Genomic DNA, 25313 nt, shown 5'->3' on the forward strand with positions numbered 1-25313 from the left:
TTTCAACAGCTTATATCTATAAAAGCCCTGATAAACTCTTTTCACTTGTATGATAAAATAACCAGAAACTTGTTAATTGTTCATCTGCTTTGAGAAATCCATGATTTTTAATTCTCAAAAATGAAGTCCACTCAGTTAATTCTATTCTTTCTTCTTTTCCTATATACAGATAAGAATCCAACAAACTAAAAATAGATGTAAAAAGCTATTATGAATTACTACTAAATTCATGAGCTATCTAGGGTACATACTGAGCTTTGATTAAATCATATCTTTTTTTGATTAAAGGTTTCTCTTTACCAACTTTATTATAATTGTTTAATTATATAAAATACCAATTAAAATAGCCGCATACTCTGAATGCTCTATTCTTCTCTTCTTTCTGCTGTTTCTCCACTTCAACATGGCGGGCTAGACGAGCCAGAGTTAAAGCAACTTTATCCTTTTGATGATCAATATGGTCTTTACGTTTAACATTCTCCTATAACAGAAAAATAATTTTCATTCCTTTTAATTAACAAAATTAGCATTTGGATAACATGCATCCATTCATCAAACAGCTACTATACTAAAGAACCATTTACTTGAGTTATAAGAACCTATTTTGTGTATTGTAGGTTTTCTGTGGTATTTTGTAGGTCTGTCAATTATCCACCAGCATCTTTGGTTTTCAAGAAGTTAGACAAACAAGCTGCTAGGACATTTATCATCTTTATTCACTTAAAAGCTGAAGAATAAACTCCTCTTAGATCTGTCAGAGAGGTGGGGTCATCAGGCAAAGCGCCGACCCCTAAAATTGGAGAGAGAGAGGTAAATAAAGAACATCAACTTACTAAAGCAGAAACCTAGCAGGAACCTCCGTAGGAAACTAAACTCTAATGGATGCTTAGCGTGGACGAGCCTGAGAGTTAAAAACTCCAGGGGGAGCCAGCCATAGAGGGGCCCTCACATATGATCCTATAGTAATAGATGCAGAAAAAGCATTTAAAAAAATCCAGCACCCACTCATGATAAAAACTCTCAGCAAAGTAAGAATAGAAGGGAACTTTCTTCACTTTATAAAGATCATCTACAAAAAACCTACAGCTAACAACACATTTAATGATGAGAAACAGAAAGTCTTCACAGTAAGATAAGGAACAAGGCAAGGACATCCCCTCTTGCCACTCACAACATTGTACTAGAAGTCCTAGCTAATGAAGTAAGATGAGAAAAAGAAATAAAAGATATACAGATTGTGAAGGAAGAAATAAAACTCTTTGTTTGCATCCACGTAGAAAATTCAAGGCCGGGAGCGGTGGCTCACGCTTGTAATCCCAGCACTTTGGGAGGCCGAGGCCGGCGGATCACGAGGTCAGGAGATCGAGACCACGGTGAAACCCTGTCTCTACTAAAAATACAAAAAATTAGCCGGGCGTGGTGGCGGGCGCCTGTAGTCCCAGCTACTCGGAGAGGCTGAGGCAGGAGAATGGCGTGAACCCAGGAGGCGGAGCTTGCAGTGAGCCGAGATTGCACCACTGCACTCCAGCCTGGGCGACAGAGCGAGACTCCGTCTCAAAAAAAAAAAAAGAAAATTCAAAATAATTAACAAAATCATTCCTGGAACTAATAAGTAATTATAGCAAGGTTGCAGGATACAAGGTTAATACACAAGTCAACTGATTTCATATATATCAGTAATGAACAAGTGGAATTTGAAGTTAAAAAATCACCATGTACATTAGTACTCCCTCCAGATGAAATACTTAGGTATAAATATAACAAAATGTGTACATCTTTATGAAGAAAACTACAAAACTATGATGAAATAACGCATAAAACTTTTTTTTCATTTTTATTTCACATTCAAGGGTACATGTGCAGGTTTGTTACAAGGGTATACTGCATGGTGCCGAAGTTTGGCCTTCTACTGATCCCATCACCCAGAGAGTGAACATAGTATCCAACAGGAAGTTTTTCAGCCCTTGTCCCTCTACCCTCTCTCTCTCCTTTTGGAGTCCCCAGTGTTTTTGTTCCCAACTTACTCTCCATGTGAACCCAAGATTTAGCTCCCACTTATAAATGAGAACATGTGGTACTTGTTTTTCTGTTTCTGCATTAGTTTGCTTAGGGTAGCAGCTTCCAGCTGCATCCATGTTGCTGCACCTTTGCATAATGATTTCATTCTTTATTATGGCTGTATAGTATTCCACAGTGTACATATACCACATTTTCTTTATCCAATCCACTGATGATGGGCACATAGGTAGATTACATGTCTTTGCTGCTGTGAATAGTGCTGCTGTGAACATACATGTGTCTTTTTGGTGAAATAACTTATTTATTTTTGAAACAGGGTCTCATTTCATTACTCAGCCTGGAGTGCTGTGACACAATCACAACTCACTGCAGCCCTGACCTGCCAGGCTCAAGCAATCCTTTTGTCTCAGCCTCCTGACTAGCTGGGACTACAGGTGTACACCACCACACCTGGGTAACTTAAATTATTTGTAGAGATGGAGGCTTGCTGTGTTGCTCAAGCTGGTCTCAAACTCCTAGGATCAAGTGATCCTCCCACCTCAGCCTCCCAAAATGCTGGGATTACAGGTGTGAGCCACTATGTCCAGGATTTTCCTTTGGATAATATACCCAGTAATGGGATTGCTGGGTAGAATCATAGTTCTATTTTCAGTTTTTTGAGAAATCTCTGAACTGCTTTCCACAGGAGATGAACTAATTTGCATTTCCACCAATAGTGTATAAATGTTTCCTTTTCTCTAGAACCTTGCCAATATCTGTTACTTTTTGACTTTTTAGAAATAACCATTTTGACTGCTGTGAGATGGTATCTGATTGTGATTTTGATTTGCATCTCTCTGATGATTAGTGATATTGAGCATTTTTTCATGTTTATTGGCTGCTTGTATGTTGTCTTTTCAGAAGTGTCTGTTCATGGCCTTTGCCCACTTTTCAATGGAATTGGTTTTTTTCCTTGTTGATTCATTTAAGTCCTTATAAATTCTGGATATTAGTCCTTCGTCAGGTGCATACTTTGCAAATATTTTCTCCCATTCTGTAGGTTGTCTGTTAGCTCTGTTGATAGTTTCTTTTGCTGTGCAGAAGCTCTTTCATTTAATTAAGTCCCATTTTTCTATTTTTGATTTTGTTCTATTTGCTTTTAGGGTCTTCACCATAAATTCTTTGCCTAAGCCAATGTCTAGAAGAGTATTTCCTAGGTTTTCTTCTAGAATTTTTATAGTTTCAGGTCTTACATTGAAGTCTTTAATCCATTGAGTTAATTTTTATATATGGTGAGAGGTCTAATTTTATACTTCTGCATATGGTCAGCCAGTTTTCCCAGCATCATTTATTGAATAGAGTATCCTTTCTCGATTGTATATTTTTGTCGACTTTGTTGAACACGAGTTGGTGAGTTGGTTGTGCCTGTGCTGCTTTATTCCTGGGTTCCCTAACTTATTCCATTGGTCTGTGTGTCTATTTTTATAACAGTACCATACTGGTTTGGTTACTGTAGCCTTCTAGTATAATTCAACATTAGGTAATGTGATGTCTCTGGCTTTGTTCTTTTTGCTTAAGAATACCTTGACTATTCAGGCTTTTTGGTTACATGTACACTTTAGAATAGTTTTTTCTACTTCTGTGAAAAATGACATTGGTAGTTTGATAAGAACAGTGTTAAATATATAGAATGCTTTGGACAGAATGGCCATTTTAATGATATTGAGTCTTCCCACCCATGAGCATGGAATGTTTCTCCACTTGCTTGTCATTTATGATTTCTTTCAGCAGTGTTTTGTAGTTTTCCTCATAGAGATCTTTCACATCTTGGTTAGGTGTATTCCTAGGTATTCAATTTTTTTGTGTGGCTATTGTAAATGGGGTTATATTCTTCATTTGGTTTTCAGCTTAACTGTTATTGGTATATAGAGATGATACTGACTTTTGTAGTTGATTTTGTATCAAAGAACCTCTCAAGAAGTGGAGAGATATTTCATGTTCACAGACAGAAGACTCACTATTGTCAAGATGTCAGTTCTCCTAACTTGATCTATATATTCAATGCAATCACAATCAAAATCCTAACATTATTTTGTATATAACAACAAACTCATTTTGAAGTGTATATGGAGAGGCAAAAAACTCCTATTAGCCAACTCAGTACTGAAGGAGAACAAAGTCATAGGACTGACACTAACTGACTTCAAAACTTATTATAAAGCTACAGTAATCAAGACTGGGTGGTACTGTCAAAAGAAGGGACAAACAGATCAATGAAACAACAGAGTCCAGAAATAGACCCACATAAATAAAGTCACCTGATCAATGACAGAGGAGCAAAAACAATACAACAGAGAAAAGACAGTCTTTCCAACAAATGGTGTTTGAACAAGTAGATATCCACACGCAAAAAAAATGAATCTAGACCCTGACCTTACATCCTTCACAAAAATTAACATAAAATGAATCACAGAACAAAATACAAGATACAAAACTACAAAACTCCTAAAAGATAACATAGGAGAAAATCTAAATGACCTTGTGCATGACAATGACTTTTTAGATACAGGAGCAAAAGCACGGTCCTTGAAAAAAATAATTGATAAGCTGCACTTCATTGGAACTTAAAACTTCTCTGCAAAAGACAATGTCAAACAAATAAGAGCACAAGCCACAGACTGGGAGAATATGTGCAAAAGACACATCTGATAAAGGACTGTAATCCAATATATACAAAGAACTCAACACTAAACAATAAGAAAATGAACAGCCTGCCTTAAAAATGGGGAAATAGCCAAACAGACACCTCACCAAAGAAGACATACAGATGACAAATTAAGCATATGAAAAGATCAACATATGTCATTAGGGAAGTATATATTAAAAACAATGAGATACCAATAGACATCTATTAGAATGGCCACATCTAAAACACTGACAACATCAAATGTTAGCAAGGATGTGCAGCAAGAGCCAACTCTCATTTCATTGCTGCTTGGAATGCAAAATGGTATAGCCACTTTGAAAAACAGTTTGGCAGTTTCTTACAAAACTAAACATATTGGATTTCTTGGTTGTTACTCAAATGAACTGAAAACTTATGTCCACACAAGAACCTGCACACAGCTGTTTACGGCAACTGTATCATAAGTGCCAAAACTTGGAAGCAACCAAGATGTCCTTCAATCGGTGAATGGATAAACTTTGGTATATTCAGACAATAGAACATTATTCAATGCTAAAAAGAATTGAGCTATCAAGCTGTGAAAAGACATGGAAGAACCTTAAAAGTACCTGATTACTAAGTGAAAGAAGCCAATCTGAAAAGGCTACATACTGTATGGCCACATATCACATTCTGGAAAAGGCAAAACTACAGTAACTATAGTAAGATCAGTGATTGACAGGGGACAGTCAAGGAGGAGGGATAAACTGGCAGGGCACACAAGATTTTTAGGGCAGTCTAACTATTTTCAGTGATACTACAATGACAGATACATGTCATTACACATTTGTCAAAGCCTAGAGAATGTATAACACCAAGTGTGAACCCTAATGTAAGCTACAAACCCTAATGTAAACCAAGGTCACATTAACGTACAGGCAAAGTGGACAACTTACAAATTACTGTTTACCTACCAAAAAAAAAAAAAAAAAGACAGTAATGACAATTCTCCTCCTACAAGGTTGAAAGAAGGGCTGACATTCCTAAACAGAAAGTGTATCTTATGCCTAAATTTTTCTAGAGACTAGAAGCACATAATGTGTTAATGGAGGTTCATAGATTGAAACAAATGTATCCTGTGGTTTCCAATGAGGATACTAGAGGTTTTGCATGGAGGGGTGGGAGGGGAGGAGGTAAGTGGACACTGTCTGACTGTACTTTCTGCTCAATTTTACGGTGTACCTAAAACTGCTCTTTTAAAAAAGTCTATTTTAAGAAAAGAAAAATAATAGATCTTCCCTGGCTTTTTTTTTCTTTTGAGATGGAATCTTGCTCTGTCACCCAGGCTGGAGTGCAGTGGCGCGATCTCGGCTCACTGCAACCTCTGCCTCCCAGGTTCAAGTGATTCTCCTGCCTCAGCCTCTGAGTAGCTGAGATTGCAGCCCATGCCACCACCCACCTATTTTTGTATTTTTAGTAGAGATGGGGTTTCTCCATGTTGGCCAGGCTGGTCTCGAACTCCTGACCTAAGGTGATCTGCCCACCCTGGCCTCCCAAAGTGCTGGGATTATAGGCATGCACCACCACGCCCGGCCTTCCCTGGCTTTTTCTACCAGAATGATTGGTTACAAATAAAATATCATTCTTTGGGCAAATCAGTCACATATGTACAACCCAATTTTTATCTGAAGTGGGATAGTGGTGCACTGGCCAAGTCAAACAGCAGGTATGACTTCTAGAAGTAGACAGAAGTTATACTGAAGTAGGCATATATAAAAAGGCCAAATTGGTATTTTCAGTATGAGGCTACGCCTTTGCAGTAGGGACTGTTTATAGGACCACTTTACATAGAAGTAACCCCAGCTTACTTTCTGACTACTTGGACAGCGTACAGCCTCGCACCCAGGTAGTAGGTGACATTCTACTAACTTCAAAATATCCTTTTACAAGTTACAGGGCAATGCAGGTCCTTAGAAATGGTAGTCACAGGAAGTTATTTTTCTAAACTTTGATCCCTTAGTAAACGCAAATTTGTCTTAAAAGCAAATAAATTTGTTCGATCTGAAAAGCTTGAGGAATCTCACTGCAAGAGATGTCAAAAAAAAAAAAAAAAAAAAAAAAAAAAAAAATTAGTGGTCGAGTGTAGTAGCTCACACTTGTAATCCCAGCACTTTGGGAGCTGAGGCAGGAGGTTCACTTGAGCCCAGGAGTTGGAGTCCAGCCTAGCTAACAGTGCAAGGCCTCGTCTCTACAAAAAAATTAAAAACTTGGCTGGGCGTGGTGGCATGTGCCTATAGTCTTAGTTATTCAGGAGGCTGAGGCAGGAGGACTGCTTGAGCCCAGGAGATCGAGGCTCCAAAGAGCTATGATCCAGCCTGGGTGACAACAAAGTGAGACTCTGTCTTCTAAAAAACCGGGAAAAAAGGTCAAATTAAATTTACTCCTTGCAAAAACTACAAAATGTAGATACTACCTTGAGAAGGAAATTTAGCATAGATCACAAATATAAATTTTAATTTAAAGATGCTGGTAAAATTTAAACACAGGTATAGAGTGTGTTAACTTTCTCAACAGAGATAATACTTTCTAGGTTTTAAACTTTAGCAAAAGTCATGCTTGAAAGTCCTGGTAAACCAAGGTCACATTAACATACAGGCAAAGTGGACAAGGTATAAATTACTGTTTACCTACCAAAAAAAAAAAAGACAGTAATGACAATTCTCCTATAAGGTTGAGAGAAGGACTGACATTTCTAAATAGAAAGTATATCTTATGCCTAAATTTGTCTGGAGACTAGAAGCTGCAGAAAATTTATCAAGATATTTCAAGTTGCTACCCTTAAACCAAACAAAATATTTCCTAATCAAACATTAAGTCACTTATGCAGCCATGTGGGTGTGAGGATAGGAAATCAACAGATTTTTTCATCTCTCCGAAATTCCTGTGTCACAACAACAATGTGAATATTCTAGGGACAGGAAGAAGGCCATGTTTTGGATAAATTTAGGTAATCCTAACTCAGGAAGAACTATCCTTGAACTGATGTTTCCACTATCATTTTACTTTGTTCTAGGCCATAATAAAACCATTTTAAGTTACTTTTGAAGTTATAGTCATTCAGAAAAGCTTTACATAATATTTATTCTTCTTAATGTTTACTTCGAAGCATACTTAATGAATCTGATGCAATACTTTTCACTGACCTTTGCATATACTCTTGATGCAAAGGTCAATGAAAATTAAATTCAGAAACACAGCAATTATATATCCAGTAGGAAAAAATTTCAGTAATTCACTAGTCACATAAATATATTCTTAAAACTTTACTCCCTTCGAATTATACTCACGTGCTATCAAAACATACAACACTAGGAAGATAAGTTGTTTAGCCATTTAAACATTCATTTAGATCTCTTCAACTTCACTCTAAAATTAATCACTAGCCTACCATCTTGGAGGTCTTAAAACCTGTTGGTATTGTCATTATTTACTACAATTGTTTTTCTTATATTTAGCTATTAGTAGCCTACATATTTTATTTAAGTACAAGTTGAGCTTCCCTAATCCAAAAATCTGGAAAAAAAAAAAAAAAAAAAAAAAAAAAAAAAAAAATGCTCTAAAATCCAAAACTTTTTGAGTGTCCGTATGAAGCTCAAAGGAAACATTCCTTGGAGCATTTCAGATTTCAGATTTTCACATCAGGGATGCTCAACCAACAGCTGTAACACAAATATTCCAAAATCCAAAAATATCTAAAACCCAAACACTTCTGATTCCGAGCATTTCAGGTAAAAGACACTCAACTTGGTATAAGGTTATGTCTCAATGAATTGCCTCTGTTATTCCCTACTAATTCTGCTGATCTGTTTATTCTCTTTCACAACACTGAAGGGCTGAAAAAACCCACAAGCCCTAATGCTGAAAACAAAAGGCATCTTAGAATTGACTTTGGGCTTTCTTCTTCCCTCTGAGGAGAAAGTTTCTCCATTTTTTTTTTCCTTTAGAGATAAGGTCCTCTGGCTGGACTCAATCTCCTGGGCTCAAGCAATCCTCCCACCTCATCCTACACAGTAGCTGGGCCTATAGGTACATGCAACCATGCCTGGTTCTATTTTCTTCTTAAAAAGGAAGAAAAAAAGGAACTCTGGCTACCAATATGAAAACAGATATGGGAGAAATCTGCTAGGAGTAGAGGAAAAGGAATAGTAGTAGAGAAAGCAAGGGCTTCAACTCTGAAATCTTTGCCAATTTTGAAGCTAGCACTTTAAAACTGAGAAAACGGATGTATTAAAGAAAGATGTTTTAAACTGGGAAAAGATTAGGTATATGAGGCAGACTCTATCAGTCATATGATTTTGTTTTTTTTCAGACAGTCTCGCTCTGTCACCCAGGCTAGAGTACAGTGGTGTGATCTCAGCTCACTGCAACCCTTGCCTCCTGGATTCAGGCGATTCTCCTGCCTCAGTCTCCTGAGTAGCTGGGACTACAAGTGTGTGTCACCATGTCCGGCTAATTTTTGTATTTTTAGTAGAGATGGGGTTTTGCCACGTTGGCCAGGCTGGTTTCAAACTCCTGACGTCCAGCGATCTGCCAGCCTTAGCCTTCCAAAGTGCTGAGATTACAGGTGTAAGCCACAGCACCCAGCCCATACAATATTTTTCCATTATAAATCTTGAGTCTGGGGGTCAAGGTAGCTGGTTAAAGGGGCCACTCAATTCTTAGCACTGAGAATTTCTACCATTCCCCTAATGCCACAATGCTGACATGTAATTTAATGTGAAATTGTAAAATTCCAGAACTGCTTTCCTTAGGCTGGATTTGCCATCTCCCACAAAGCCCATAACTTGAATTGTCACTTAGGTCTTTGGACCTAATTTCTAAGAAAGGTAAGGCTTTCAGATATGATCTGAATTCACTTCTCAAGCTAGAATTGAATTGGCTCTGATCCATGGCAAAAATCATCATTTTTTTTAAGTTTCATTTTGAGTATTAGCAGCTATAGGATCTTCAGGGTTATCTTCCTTGAAGTACCTCCTATGGTCACCCTGGACTAATGTCTTTAAATAAAACACATAATATTAAAGGGTCCATACCGACAGTGAATAAGCTATCAATGCTAGCCAATCAGTGTTGAGGAGAAGCACTGGAAAGCCTTAGGAAAAATATTGGGAAAATTGGAGGTCTTCCATTTGCCAATACTTCAGATCAATCTCTGCATCAGTTTTCTTCCATACCCAGAATTGCATAGAATTAAGGAGGATGTAAAGCCAGAAGAAGCTTAAAGGCAGATTCTGGTTCAGTCACTATGAAATTCTTACATTCTCAAGTATACTTCATTACATTTTAATCTAAAATTTTAGGTAAAACATGCACAGAGCAAATTTCGGTTGTATCCTAGAAATGACAGCCATATTCAGGATACTGGTTACACCTGAGGAAACATCTCCATGAAAGTTAAGCATATACAGGTAAAGCAACACTTCTAAAGAACAATGTTTATCTTTTAATGTATCCTGGTAGAGTTACAGCAAAAAGTCCAAGTCTAGAAATGACAACCTGACACAAAATCCCATGATCAATGAAATGATAATGTTAAACTTACATTTCAACATCTCTTCCCTATTACTACTAATAGATCAATCGATTAGATAGATAATTTTTTTTTTCTGACAGGATCTCACTTTGTTACCCAGGCTAGAGTGCAATGGTGTGACCACAGCTCACTGCAGCCTCAACCTCCTGGGCTCACTTAAGCAATCCGCTCACTTCGGCCTCCTGAGTAGCTGGGCCTACAGGTATGTACCAACACTCCCAGCAAGTTTTTCTTATTTTTTGTGAAGACAGAGTCCTGCAGTATTGCCCAAGCTGGTCTTGAACTCCTGGCCTCAAGCAATCCTCCCATCTAGGCCTCCCAAAGTGCTAGGATTACAGGCATGAGCCACTGTGCCAAGCAACACTTGCAGTCTTTAAGTGAAAATGATCCTGTAAATATATATATGAATAAAATCTAGAAAGCTATATAAATCAAAATGTTAAATAGTGGTTATTTCTGTCTGGAGAGCTTTTTCTTTTTTATATTTATTTTCTAATTTTTCTACAATCAGCATATGTAATAAAATTGTTAACAAATTTTAATTATTAATGAAGAAGACTACATAAAGACAAAAATGTTAAGGATCTTAGTCTTTTGTTTGGGAACATAATGGACTTGGTTTAAATCACGAATTTTGCCTTATAAAAATACGTTTAATATCTATCCTACACAAATATAGACAGAAATGCTGCATCTAGAAGGAACATTATTAGCAAATTGTATGTAACTTTTCTCAGATTTTTGTCCCTATATGTATAATGATTGGGTTACATTATTTTCCAAACTCAACAGAAACAATAATCAAGAATTAAGGAAAGTCACTTTCAGCTCAACAAGCTTAATGGCTATTGGGAAAATATTTTTATACAAATTTCAAGCCAAACACCGTTACCACTTAAAGCAAAAAACATTTAGCTAACACAAATTTGTTTTTTTTTACATATATGGTTTTCCTAAAAGCATGTCTGATTTTGTATTTTAAAATGTATTTAAAAGACTGATGAAAGTACACTTAGTCAAATTAAAAGCTGAAACTTAAAAATATATGCTTATTCAGCTCACTTAGACCTGACCTTTCTCTATTCTTCTTTGGAATGTAAATATAGAAAGCAGGATTCTTAGTTTTTCCAATCACAAAGATAAGTTCTCTTAGGTAAGTTTAACAAATGTGCTCAAAAGGAAGCTAATTAAACACCAAAATAAATTCTTAGTAGAAGCTATATTTCTACTTAAGTAACTTCAGATGAATGCATATGACTTCATAGATGAACTTTCTGTTAAAATTCATCTACAAATGCCTATTTCTTGAACAATTCACTCTCGATCCTGAAAATGTAGTATGGTTTAGGAAGCTAAATGCCAGACAGAACCGGCTCTAAACTGTTTTATAAAAAATTTTTCGGCCGGGCGCGATGGCTCACGCCTGTAATCCCAGCACTTTGGGAGGCCAATGTGGGTGGTTCACGAGGTCAGAAGATGGAGACCATCCTGGCTAACAAGGTGAAACCCCATCTCTACTAAAAACACAAAAAATTAGCCGGGCGTGGTGGCAGGTGCCTGTAGTCCCAGCTACTCGGGAGGCTGAGGCAGGAGAATGGCGTGAACCCGGGAGTGGGAGCTTGCAGTGAGCCGAGATTGTGCCACTGCACTCCAGCCTGGGTGACAGAGCCAGATTCCGTCTCAAAAAAAAAAAAAAAAAAAAAATTCTTAAAAGACCCATGAGTACATTTTTTACAAATATTAAATTCAGGCAGATCTTTCACTTTATTCTTCATACATCACTCACCGAAAAGTTGAGCCTCTGAGTAACTTACTGTGATAACTAGCTAAATCAGTTACTTTAAATGTTTGCAAATATCAACTCAAAGGGAATGCGGAATTAATGGAGTGATTTTACTTTTGCAAAGCAATTTCTAGAAAACAATAGTAAAAAGCAGGACTAGGTACAGAAAAGGTAGTACATATACACGACGGACCACCATACAGCCAAAAAAAAAAAAAAAACAAAAAAAAATGACATCACGTCCTGCAGGAACATGGATGGAGCTGGAGGGCTTAGTGAACTAACACAGGAACAGAAAACCAAATACTGCATGTTCTCACTTATAAGCGGGAGCTAAATAATGAAATAATGAGAACCAATGGGCACAAATAGGGGAACAGCAGACATTGGGCCTGCATGAGGGAGGAGGGTGGGAGGAGGGAGAGCACCAGAAAAATAACAATTGGTTACCACGCTTAGTACCTGGGTGACAAAATAATTTGTACCCCAAACCCCCGTGATACAAGTTTACCTATAAAACAAACCTGTAAATAAATGTACCCCTGAACCTAAAAGAAAGGCTTAAAAAAAAGAAAAAAGAACAAAAAGCTGGGCTTCACAGAATAAATTATTTTACAATACTACTTTGTGGCTTTTTAATGATAAACAAATGACTTATATTTGTAAATCATTATTACTAATTTCAAAAAGCACTTTAGTTCTTGATGAACCAAAAAGCTTCCATTTTATATTTTCTATAAAATTACTTTAATATAAATATGAATATATTATGAACATGAAGTCACTAGACCTCTCTGTGAAATGGAACGATTTTGCTCCATATACCACACATGGTGATATAACCTAGGAAGAAAGCACTCTGCAAGAACAGTTACTACCCAGAGAAGTGATCACCAACAACCCAGTTTCCTATCTGACTCATCATAGGCACTTTCTGGCTACTGAAAAAGCCAGTAATAGAAAAAGATGCAATTTGTAGGAGGGAAGAAGGTAAAGAATAAGGTGACGGGATATACACAAACAATCCAAGGCAGGTTTATTTACAGTCATAATATCTCCCTGAACATCAGCTGGCACTGATGATCCAGAGGAGTACCAACTGGAGAATATTTCTTTCATCGCTTCTATCTTATATGTAAGGGACTCCAAGTTCAAAGAAAGCTCAAAGGAACAACCAACTGCAAAAGAATTAACTTTGCACATCATCACAGTATCTGACTAGTGCATTTGGTTTGAACAGAATTCCTGCAACAAATGGGTTACTTCATAGAAACCCAATTTCAAAGTCTGCTTATTATTGCCCATCCTAAAGCTTCAATCCATAGTTTGGTCTGAAGTTTGCACCACCCCCCAAAGTTCTGTTTACCAGAAGCCCCTTCTACTCAACTTACATATCTCAAACCGTATCCCAAATAACACTTTGAAAAGCAATGGTTTTTCTCAAGAATTTTATATGCAAATGCAGATAAAGCAGAAGAGATAAACGCAGCATAACAGTACAATATTTATTTACCATCTTACCATCTCCAGCAGCAAAGCTTTAGAACCAGGAAACCCTCTTTTTACAAAGCAATCTCCTTCCCACCCCCAATTAGTTGTTTACGAAGTACACAGAACATCTGCTTTGTATGAACAAATCTTAAAACATACATATAGATATACCCCATTCTGTAAAGTACTTTATTCAGTTAATAAGGCTAGTCCCACCAAACCTGTTAAAAAAGATTTTCCTATATTCTCTTTTGAGTAAACTGCCAACATCTATCTCTATAAAAATCATTTTAGGAAAATGACTTTCATCCTCCTTCAGTACAAGGACCAAAATATAATAGTAACTGAACCTTAAGACATTTTTAAAATATACGGCCAGGCGTGGTGGCTCACAACCATAATCCCAGCACTTTGGGAGGCCGAGGCGGGTGGATCACCTGAGGTCAGGAGTTCAAGACCAGCCTAGCCAACATGGTGAAATCTTGTATCTACTAAAAATACAAAAATTAGTTGAGCATGGTGGCGGGTGCCTGCAATTCCAGCTACTCGGGAGGCTGAGGCAAGAGAATCGCTTGAACCCAGGAGGCAGAGGTTGCAGTGAGCCAAGATCGCACCACTGCACTCCAGCCTCAGCAACAGAGTGAGACTCTGCCTCAAGAAAAAAAACAAAAACAAAAACAAAACAAAACAAAACACAGTAACTCTGAATATGAAGTGTGACAAAGCTAAAGGGAGTTACAATTTTTTAACGCTGAGTGCCACCGTTCCACCTCTGGCACAGAAGGGAAAAAAAAAAGGATGAAGTGTAGAGAAACTAAAAGTGGGAATGAGGCCTGGTACGGTGGCTCACGCCTGCAATCCCAGCACTTCAGGAGGCCAAAGTGGGCAGATAACTTGAGGTCAGGAGTTCGAGACCAGCCTGGCCAACATGGCAAAACCCCATCTCTACTAAAAATACAAAAAATTAGCCAGGATTGGTGGCATGCGCCTGTAATCCTAGCTACTCAGGAGGCTGAGGCAGGAGAATCGCTTGAACCTGGGAGGTGGAGGTTGCAGTTAGCCAATATGACCCCACTGTACTCCAGCTTGGGCGCCAGAGTGAGACTCTGTCTCAAAAAATAAAGAAAAAAGAAGAAAAAAAAAGGTAAAGTGGCCAACAGCAAGGAAAAAAACTTAAAAACAAACACGAAGTTGACAAAATGTGTTGGAGCTGCTGGAGATACTACTGGGACAAGGTCAACAACCCAATTTCCTATCTGAATCACCTAGAGAGGGTTCTGGTGATAGGAACCCACTTCCTCCTTCAATACAACACCTCCAAATGCCAATGAAGCAGTATTTTTATATTTATTTTCCCCAAGTCCACCTAGAAATGATCTGTAAGTCAACACACAAGGAAATTAACCACTTTTAGCTACCCTGAGGACACCTTTCCATAGGTGACCCTGAAGTATGCAACCATTTAACCATGAAGGGATACCACATTCCACTTCAGGAACATTATCCTGTTCATCCTCAGAGTTGTTTTCTACCAGTGCCTCAGTTCTTTCTGATTGCTTGAACTACCCCAGAGCCAGAGGTGCACTGTTGAAAGCCCACCTTGGGCTCAGTTCTGGGAAAGAAAGGATTGCTCTAGATGTACATAATGGACTATGGTACAAACCAACCCCTAGAGAGACAACTCCTAGAACCTTACAAGTAATGGCTACACAAACTTAGCACACTTTGAATATGTAGGAACCAGTACATATTCACAGATAATTTATCATCTTCTGTTTAGTCTCCTTCATTTCTGTTCCCCCTAAAGACTATTTCTTATAATTCTGAAACCAGACACACCCCATTATGTTACCCACACTGTTCCACACTCCTGTTCCTCCACCTGAATGCCTGGCTCCTGTTTCTCCACCAGGCCAACTAACTCTTGCCTAATCATCCTCCAAAACTCAGCTCACACACTTGGTATGAAAAGCTTTTCCTCACCCCTCTATATGGCTTTTCTTGTTCCATCACCACAGGCATTCTTCCAAAAAGGACATCTGCTCTTATACTTTAGTGGTATTTATTTCTCTTGAGAATATACCATCTCTTATTAACCCTCAGTATTCTCAGACCTTTCTCAATACCTGCCTGCACATAGCAGGTACTGAGAAAGATGTCTGACAAACTAAAAGACTGTTTTCAACACAGATATAAAATAACAAAATACCATCTATCAAAAATTGTATACACATACATATACACTCTAACTCTTCATTCTACATTCTCTTATTGTTTATTATGAGCATTTCTTAGCTTGTACTTGAGAAAAGAGACTATTTTACTTTAAATATATCTTTTAATGACTTAGTACACTGTTAGGCTTGTAAGACAGCCTTAAAAAATCATAAAAGGGGGAACATGATCACATGGCATGAAATGGACATTTACATGCTGTTAAAATATATGTATCTATAGCCAATAACATAGAATACCATATCCAATATGAACAGAAACAGCGCAATTACTTAAAAAAGGTAATCTGTATCAGGCTTTAGTGTTTTCAAAGTACTTTCGGATATTACCTCATTTGAGAGTAGGAAAACTGAGGCTCAGAAAATAAGTGACTTGCTAATACTGAGGGTCAAGGTCTTTGGAATTCAAATACCATGTGCTTTGCACCATTCCTTTTTCCTTCCCTTAAACCAATATCCTCAAAATGCCAGTTAAAAAAAAAATTGTGTATATCAAACAAAATGAATGTAATAAGCAACACAGAACAAAGAAAAAACCCAAGCAATATGATTAACATAATCAGTGCTGAAAATGAATGGAAACAGAAACCAATGACTATGAATCAAGAATAATCTTAGTCCAGCACAGTGAAATCTCAATGGGAGAACTAAGAGGATAGGGTTCCTGATGTGACAAGTGAAATAATCAGGAATTAGTTAATAGCTAAGACATCAAATACTAGTGGGGTGACAGTAAAGCCATAAAGGAAGTTCAGAAAATGAAAAGATTTGTGTATGTAAAATTAGTTTACCATAGAAGTGAAACTTGAATGGGGCTTTGAAAAACACATGGAGGCAGCCTAGTATAATGCTGAATTGAGACTGGAAAAAGTCCGTATTTAAAGCTCAGTTCCACCACCTGAGCAAGTTGCTTAACGACTTAATGAAGTTTCAGTTCTTCTTCTGCAAAATTAAGAATGAATTTCTCTCTCAAGAGTGCCTTGCAACCAGCACAGAGCCTGTACTACAGACTATACAAATGTAGATTCTTTCTTCTACTGCCTTCCCAGGCAGGAAGATGACAATGAGACACACGGATATTAACATGCTTCCAAGACCTGTCAGAATATATAGAAGCTGTTCCAAGCCATTAAAGAAAGATCAATACACAGGCCGTTCTGTCCCAAGAATCTAAATGAAACTACTTATGTAACTATATTCTACCGAAGGCAAAAAGGCACGGGCTGCATACCTAACAGTAGTTAAATGTAAATTAAATATGTAAAAAAAAAAGAATTGAAAACTGTGTTTAGTGACTTGGGGAAACGTTTTTATTTCATCATCCACATCACTGTTACCTCACCAATCAAAAGAGGTATTAAGGGACCACAACATGATAGTTATTTAACACATTACTACATTTATAAATCAAGGTAGTGTGAAACATAGCCATCACAGATAAAAGTAGGAGTTAACAAGAGGTCTAACTGTAGCCCTTAAAAGTGAATGCTGTGATAGAGCCACTCTTATGAGTAATGAAAGAAAACAGTACTACGATAGCTCATGGAGCAAAGATAGCATATGAAAGTTAGTCTTACAAAAGGACTACTAACTGAACACAATTCTTGAAGCACTTAAGGTCAAAGTAGAATTTTTAAAAATATCACCAAATACAGGCTGGGCACTGTGGCTCACGCCTGTAATCCCAGCACTTTGCGAGACCGAGATGGGTGGATCATGAGGTCAGGAGATCGAGACCACCCGGACTAACACGGTGAAATCCCATCTCTACTAAAAATACAAAAAATTCGCCGGGTGTAGTGGCGGGCGCCTGTAGTCCAAGCTACTCAGGAGGCTGAGGCGGGAGAATGGCGTGAACCTGGGAGGCAGAGCTTGCAGTGAGCCGTGATCTCACCACTGTACTCCAGCCTGGGTGACAGAGCGAGACTCAGTCTCAAAAAAAAAAAAAAAAAAATCATCAAATATAAACTATTTACTTTCATGTTACCAAAAGAATATACTCAGGAATACTAGAAAACAATACAACTTGAGAGATCTCCAAAGTCCTAAAAGAAAATACAGACAACCTGAGAATTCTTATTGAATTCTTGACAAGGTATCACAAAACCCAATAGACCATTTGAAATAGGTTACCTCAACCAGTAAAGCCCTTAACATCTACGGAAAACGGGTTAACTTTAAGATATATCAGAGCTGTATTATAATAAATCCACGGGGATGGGTTTCAAAATTTTTATAAGATACATCTGACCATAAACTATATATAATAAACTTGTGTGAACATGTAGAAATGAGAAAATAATACTACCATTAAGCCAGGTAGCACTAAAAGTTGACTTAAGTTCAAAAATCAAAGTAGTTTGAGATACTGGACTGGCTATATTTTTTTTAAAAGGGACATTGAAGAAACTAGAATATCTCTTCTAATAATGCTTTAAAGACATGGTATTTAAATATACAAATACAAATCCACATCAAAATCTTATCTAGTATACACTGATAGAATAAAAAATATCATCTACATCGAAGAGATTATGGGAAGATCAGACATCCTTTCAGAAACAGGTGTTGAATACAGGAGAAAAAAAGATCAATACACAGAATAACTGATATGCTAACAACATCAAAAGGACATGGTTGGACTGTGACCACTTCCAGATATATCCCACAGGAAGCAAACAAAATTTCCAGTAATAAGATATCTCAATGGTACCAAACACTACTAAAGTTTTCATTATAACAAAAAACAAGTAAATGAAAAGACAAAGAAGTACAAAAATATTCCACTAATAAGAGAAGATTTAATAAAACAATATTCTGCTCATCCAGGAAGGGAAATTTCATAAAATAATATTTTAATGGGTTTATAAAACTCAATATATCTGGAAAAATAATAAAAAGATTTGCATTCAATACAATAATCACCAGTTTACTGATAACTTCCACTTACATATTTTCTTAAGTAAAAAATAAAGACTGGTTTGTGTATCTACTATGATAAACCATACAGAATTGATCTAGTCAATTGAATCACATGCATAAGATGCATACAGATGAGACAATCAATTATTGGACTAGCATTAAATACAGAATGATAAATTCCAAAAGACAAGAGAACCTAAACAGTGTGAGACTGTGGCAAAATATGCCTCACATAAAAAAAAAAAAAAAAAAAAATCTCACAGCCAGGCGCGGTGGCTCACGCCTATAATCCCAGCACTTTGGGAGGCCAAGGTGGGCGGATCACTTGAGGTCAGGAGTTTGAGACCAGCCTGACCAACATGGAGAGACTCCGTCCCTACTAAAAATACAAAATTAGCAGGGCATGGTGACGCATGCCTGTAATCCCAGCTACTCGGGAGGCTGAGACAGGAGAATTGCTTGAACCCAGGAGGTGGGGGGTTGCAGTGAGCCAAGATCGTGCCATTGCACTCCAGCCTGGGTAATAAGAGCGAAACTCTGTCTCAAAAAAAAAAAAAAAAAAAAAAGATTTCACTTATTGCAATCTTTAAACTACTTCTACAAACATCTACTCCATAATTTCAAACCTTCATCAGAATCCCAGTCAACTAGTTATATCTTCAAGAATAATGAATGTCATGTCCATCCACATCAGTATCCAATTTTACCAGACAAAGGGATTCTGGAATGTGTCTTTTTCAACCTCCTTGTTTACAGTACCTGAGAGGTTATCCTGGATGTATCAGGTCCTTAAGGACATTATCAATCAGGTCACTTAGGTAGCACTCAGTAAATTATTAGTATAGTACTAATATAGAATACTAAATACTGTCCAAGCAGCCTGAAAGAGTTTATGCTCCCTTCAAAATGTCATTTTGAGGGCTAAGTAAATAAATGGAATTACACTGATTGATAAAGAAGCTGCCACACGGTTTAAAAAAAAAGTTTAAATGTAATTATACTGATAACGAAGCTGTCATTCATTCTTTTAAAAAAAGATAAAGTGTCAGCAAATGTACTGCTTTTTAAAAATGTCCTTGCTTATTCTAACCAAGTAAACACATGCACTTATCAAATATAAGTTGTGTTATCATGGTTAAGAGCAAGGTTAGATATGAGACAATCAGAAAACCTAGAGCATATCTATAGAAAACAAAGCTGCCTTAAGGTCCCCCAAAATTGGCCACTCACTAGTAACAAAAAGGAACTACTGTCTAGTTAGTTAAATAAGGGGGAGGGAGGTATACTCTACAACCTTCTGAAATGAATCAACAGTGCTATAAAGAAAACAAATTAACATTCAGAAGGGAGTACATTTAGATAGTGCAATTGTACAAATGATAGAGTAATAAACTACAAGATTAAATCACTGTACAAAATTCACATAAATACCACCAGCAATATATGCAAGACATCAAAGTTTAAGTTTTAAAGAAAAGTGTAGAATTTAAAAAGGCACTTCATATAAAAATGGAAACAGTACTTCTCTATACACAGTAACTACAAGAAACCACATTGTCTCTGTATACATTGTATATCTAATCAAGAAATAACATTTTGAAGAATCGAGATCATTAGATACATCCTTTTTGAGAATACCAGATCATTAAATTTGCAACTATTCCAAGGCCTCCTAGAAAACCCAGAGGTATTTAAACATTAGAGGTTGGCCTAGTAGAGAATTTTGTTGCAGGCTTTGAACATAGCAGACATAATATGAATATTTATTATCTGACTAAGAGTTTCTGATTCTATTGGGGTAATCTCCCTAGACCAAATCCTCACTTTAAGTTTTATAACATTATCATTCAAGTATGCCAGAGATTTTAAAATAATAAAAAATTAACACATTAAAGATATTTCTTTTGCAATCAAGAAACTATAACTAAAATCTCTTCCTGATCTGCATTCTGTCCCCATCCCTATTAAACGGTCAAATCCTTTCAGAACTACTTGGTCACCAATTTGATGATTTCCCAATACCTTTACACTTCCAGGAAAACAGAGTATCTGGAGACACTTGGGCATATCAGTTAGAGTAACTAAGAAAGGATACTTTTACTTATTACTGGGCAACATAAATATCACAGGAGGAAAAGAGAACAGCAACATCATCTTACAACTATTTAAGAATGGAGGAGCTGCACAACAATGCAAATGTCGTCAACACTACCATATGCTTAAAAAATGGTTAAGGTGCTAAGCTTTATGTGCCTTTTTTTTTCTTTTTTTTAACCACAATTTAAAAGCCAAAGGGGAGGGAAAGCATATTAAAGGGAAGTGCCACAATTGTTTCAGACAAACACATTTTCAGGTGTAACTTATTCTGGTTTAGTTTAAGGTTTGAAATAAGAGTATTTCAAAAACCACCAAGTTTATGACATAGCATCTAATTCAGGGAAGGAAAAAGGGAGAAATGGAAAGTGAAAAGTCTGAAGTAGCCTTAGCTAGTCAGAAACACTTATGTGCAGCCACATAAAACATTTCCAAGGTCTCTCACCACTGAGTTCTCCACTGGCAAGTCCTCTAAGATAAAACTACAGTGCCAATATCAAGAGCACATGGGATTGCTTGATTGGTGCAATACACATAAGCTACAAAAATGTATGATTTCTTAGGCCTTTGTTTCTGTTCAGGTAATCAATATTCTTCTAGGGTTTAGTTTGAAAGACACTTTGTAGAGAACACTGGCATGGACCTATTTCTACAGAAATGGAAATAAAATTTTGAGTAAAATACAGAAAAATAAGATAAATATTAACTCTTGATATGACTGGGCTAAATTTGCAAAACAATATCCCCTTTATTAAGACTAGTTCAAGATTAATCTACAAATAGGACAAACAAGATCAATACAGTACCCTGAAATTAACTGACAAAGTAATTTCTTCCAAGTAGGAAAATTTACGCCATCAACCTCTGTAGCACAAATAAGGAAAGGAAGAAAAGTAGATTTAAAAATGGGTGCTGAATATGGTTATGATGGGGGAAGAGGAATGAGCTTTCAATAACTTATTAAAAAGTGTGGCACCAGAGAAAATGTCAATTACCACTGTGCAACAACTGTGGCAAGAATAGAAGCCACATAAACCATAAAACAGTGCCATATTCCATTAGCAGTACATCCAAAATGCCTTGATCAAGCAGATGAAAAAACGCAGAAGTTACAGAATTAAGTCCGTCAATAAAAACAACTGTTTTTGGCTGCCAAGCAAATAATACTAGGTGATGTATTCAGATCCCTCAAACTTGACATATTCTCCATTCCTGATGTCATGCTGTGAAGACATGAATCTAAGGGCTGATATACCATACATCCACTACCTTGAGTCTGAAGAGAAGATACTGTGGGACATATAATTGAGGTATCTGCTGCCAGTTCCAGTATGGTGAAAAACTATTACTGGGACCAATTGGGAGCAAAAAGATAAGCTGTCTCTTACGCTAAGAATCTGACTAAATTAAGTAACCAATTAACCAAGAACGTATCACTTAAGGCTTGATTTCAGCCTTTCAAATCATCAATGGATATCATCACTTAGATATCAAGAAACAGAGCTGTGTGGCTTGTTCTCTTCACTACATCCACAGCTATGCTTTAAATCTTAAGGATTCTCAATAAAATCTAGACTGATGGTATCCCTCTTTATTACAATAAGGGGACAAGATTGTCAGGCATGTTTGGAATTCTTGGTCTTAGGAGTTCAGATTTGCATGCCTGGATTGTGTAACATCCTTTATTTCCAGGGCACTGATGTGCGTATCTTTTTTGTATTTAGAGTGTGATGCACTATCAAGCTCAAAAGAATTAAATGTTTAGAAGGTAGGTTGTTTAAGAAGGTCATCTTGGTGAAAGGCCCAGCTTATAGTGAGAGACTACCATGACTCAGTCTTACAGCTTGATATGAGAGCTTGATAGGTCAAAGACTATCAGGATTGATAACAACAAAGAATTCTCTCACATGTAGCTTTATGAATAGTGATGGTATGGTGGCCATCAAAGTCTTGATGAAGATAGTTACTGTGCAATTTCTACAGAGATGTTACAGGTAGAAGTCTTTTTCCAGTTGGTGTCCATAACAGACCTGCGACATCTAGCCATTCCAAGGGGAAGCAAACTGGATTTGGCAAAATTTGATTTGAATTCCAGTTGACACAAAGCTTCACGGCTGATTCTGAAGTCTCACAGAGCTTGATAGTAGTATGAACTCTTGGTGAGTTGACCATCTTGACATAAAGACATTTTAACAGATGTGTCATTTTGTGAAGATCTGTCAAACTGAAGCCTGAACAAGGAAGCACTGATAACCTAAAAGTTAAGGATTTACCTCTGGTCTTAGTAAAGAGACATCTAGTATTATTTCTAGACTCAAAATGTGCTAGTCCTCAGTTTACAAATAAGATTTTCCTGAGGAACACATCTTTATATTTTTCTTTAATCACAAGAGGATTCAGATTCCTGAGTGGTCCTCCTCCAAACTTATTTTTGGACCAGAAATAAAGGATAAACATTTGTCCAACCCTTTCAAGAAAGTCTCCACTGCTCACTTGGCCAGTAAGTCATGAGTTTATTATATACTTCATTTCAAAAGTCTAGAATTCAAATGTCAGCTGTGATCATTCCAGACATGCATTCAGTTTTTGAGATGATCTCCTACCTGTAGATCCTATTTGTACGAGGAGGAACAAGTAAAATAGTTAGGATTTTGAATGACTATTCTGCTGAACATAAATCAGGTTATTAATTCTTGTACCCATGGCGTTCTGGAGAGTCTCCCTTCTTTCTATATCTATAGGGGTGGTTTCGAGGTTTGTACCAATCCCCTTTGGAGTATCCTCTATTGTGATAATGTGCTTTCTGATCATGACTATAGAAGTATCGATGCTGAGTATAGTATTTGTGATCTTTATAGTCATTTTCTTTTATACTGTTCTCTTCTGCAACAACAGCTTTCACATCTTGTCCAAAAAGGGAAGTACCATCAAAGGGCAAGTGGGAGATCTTCTCCTGGGTTTTCTTAGTGAGAGATGTAAGTCGAAGCCAGGCCTGCCTTCTATAGTCTATGGCCATGGCCATAACTCTGACTACAGAGTCCATTATGTCCCTAGTAGTACAAAGTTGCCAAAGGCCTGCATCCATACCATCAGATATTATACATCTTGCTTTTCCACGATCAAACTCTGGGTCATGAACCAGATCTTCCATGTCTTCCCAGAGTTTACGCTGATATTGAGTCATATAGGCCATGTAGCTAGCAGCTCGGGCTGCAATGGAGGCAGCATGGTAAAACCTACAACCCATGACCTCCATTTCTTTTGAGGTAGAATCTAGAGGGGATGTTGTATTTCCTCTTTTGCTGTGTTCTAATGCTTCTACAATGGGGCCTTCAGCTGGTGGGTTTGGTTGGAAAGGAGAGGTATCCTTGGCCACAGGATATACCCTGTGTCCCATGAAGGAAGAAGGATGGCAATCAGCAGGGTCTTTAAAAACCTCAGTGGTTGCAATTCTCAGAAGAGGATGTAATGGAGGAACCAAACGTTTTTTAGAAGTCACACAATCAGGTTTCCCTTCACATGACTCTGCTTCAGACTGTAATGTCACCCTTTTTATAACACCTCTTTGTTCCATTCTCTTCAAAAGACCTGTGAAACTAGATTGGCTGGGGTCAGATGGCTGCCCTTTGTCATCAGCTGATGGTGATTTGTAATCAGTTTCTTCTTCAACTGTGGATAAATTTTCCTCCTTAGAGGTGGAGATGTCCCAAGGAACTGAGGAGTTCTCACTTGGCCTAGAATGATGAAATCTAAAACAGCTCCTGGACTGCAGATCACGTATCACTCGGGACATTTCAGCTACTTGTGTCTGGAGATAGAGGATGGCATCCCGTCCATGCTGTGAAGCTGAAGAAGAATCTATACGTAAATTCTCTTTGACCTCAGAACAGGCCAAAGATTCTTGGGGAACCAGAAGTGGAGATGAAGGCAGAGTCTGAAAATTCTGTGATGTTTTAAGGGTCTCTGTCTCAGAGATCTTAGTATCTGAATTATTTTGATCATTTTTCTGGTTCTCCAATGGGTTCTCAACAGAGGAAGTTTGAGAAACTATCCTTTCTGGACTGCTGGAACAACTCCCAGAGAAGGAGCTGCTATCTCCAATGGGAAGAGGAACATTGCAGCTAGAGCACATTTCTGGGCGATGATTCTCAGAGGATGGCACCTTAGATTCAGGCATTCTCTGGGTTATCCACATGAACAAGAAAACCAAGGAAGAAAAAAAATATGCTTTTAATATGTTAACTTTCAAGTGCAGAGATTCATGTCCAGTAAGTAGAACTCAATTTTTAAATTATTATAATTAACAATGAAAGATACAATCCACTCAAGGTCAGCAAAAGGAATCAGAGAAGTCAGATCCACAAGCTTCACTATCCCAAAGACCCAATATCAACTACTGGCATTAATCTGGGACTCTGTTTATGAAAAAGGAGAGAGTAAAAACAAGCTCAGATCACGTGGTGCTATCCTGGCCTGCTGTTTGGTCCTGTGTGAGACCACTCATAAGAATAAAAGAAAAAAGTATTCCATTCA

The 25313-nt window shown here is 37.4% G+C and overlaps 1 protein-coding gene across 4 annotated transcripts in view; it reads right to left on the reverse strand.

Moving 5' to 3' along the window:
- Positions 1-25313, reverse strand: part of ZNF451 (zinc finger protein 451) — an 80514-nt gene that overhangs the window by 45042 nt on the left and 10159 nt on the right. For 3 of the 4 annotated variants that reach the window (XM_012500424.2, XM_030803642.1, XM_030803643.1), the window contains one exon: positions 356-481. In XM_012500424.2, the coding sequence (XP_012355878.1) occupies positions 356-481 (126 nt within the window). Of the gene's footprint in view, positions 1-355; positions 482-21508; positions 24961-25313 lie in introns of those variants that run through there. The other variant, XM_012500455.2, reaches the window with a different exon arrangement.

The sequence above is a fragment of the Nomascus leucogenys genome, chromosome 22a (genome assembly GCF_006542625.1).
Source record: "Nomascus leucogenys isolate Asia chromosome 22a, Asia_NLE_v1, whole genome shotgun sequence".
Taxonomy (NCBI): domain Eukaryota; kingdom Metazoa; phylum Chordata; class Mammalia; order Primates; family Hylobatidae; genus Nomascus; species Nomascus leucogenys.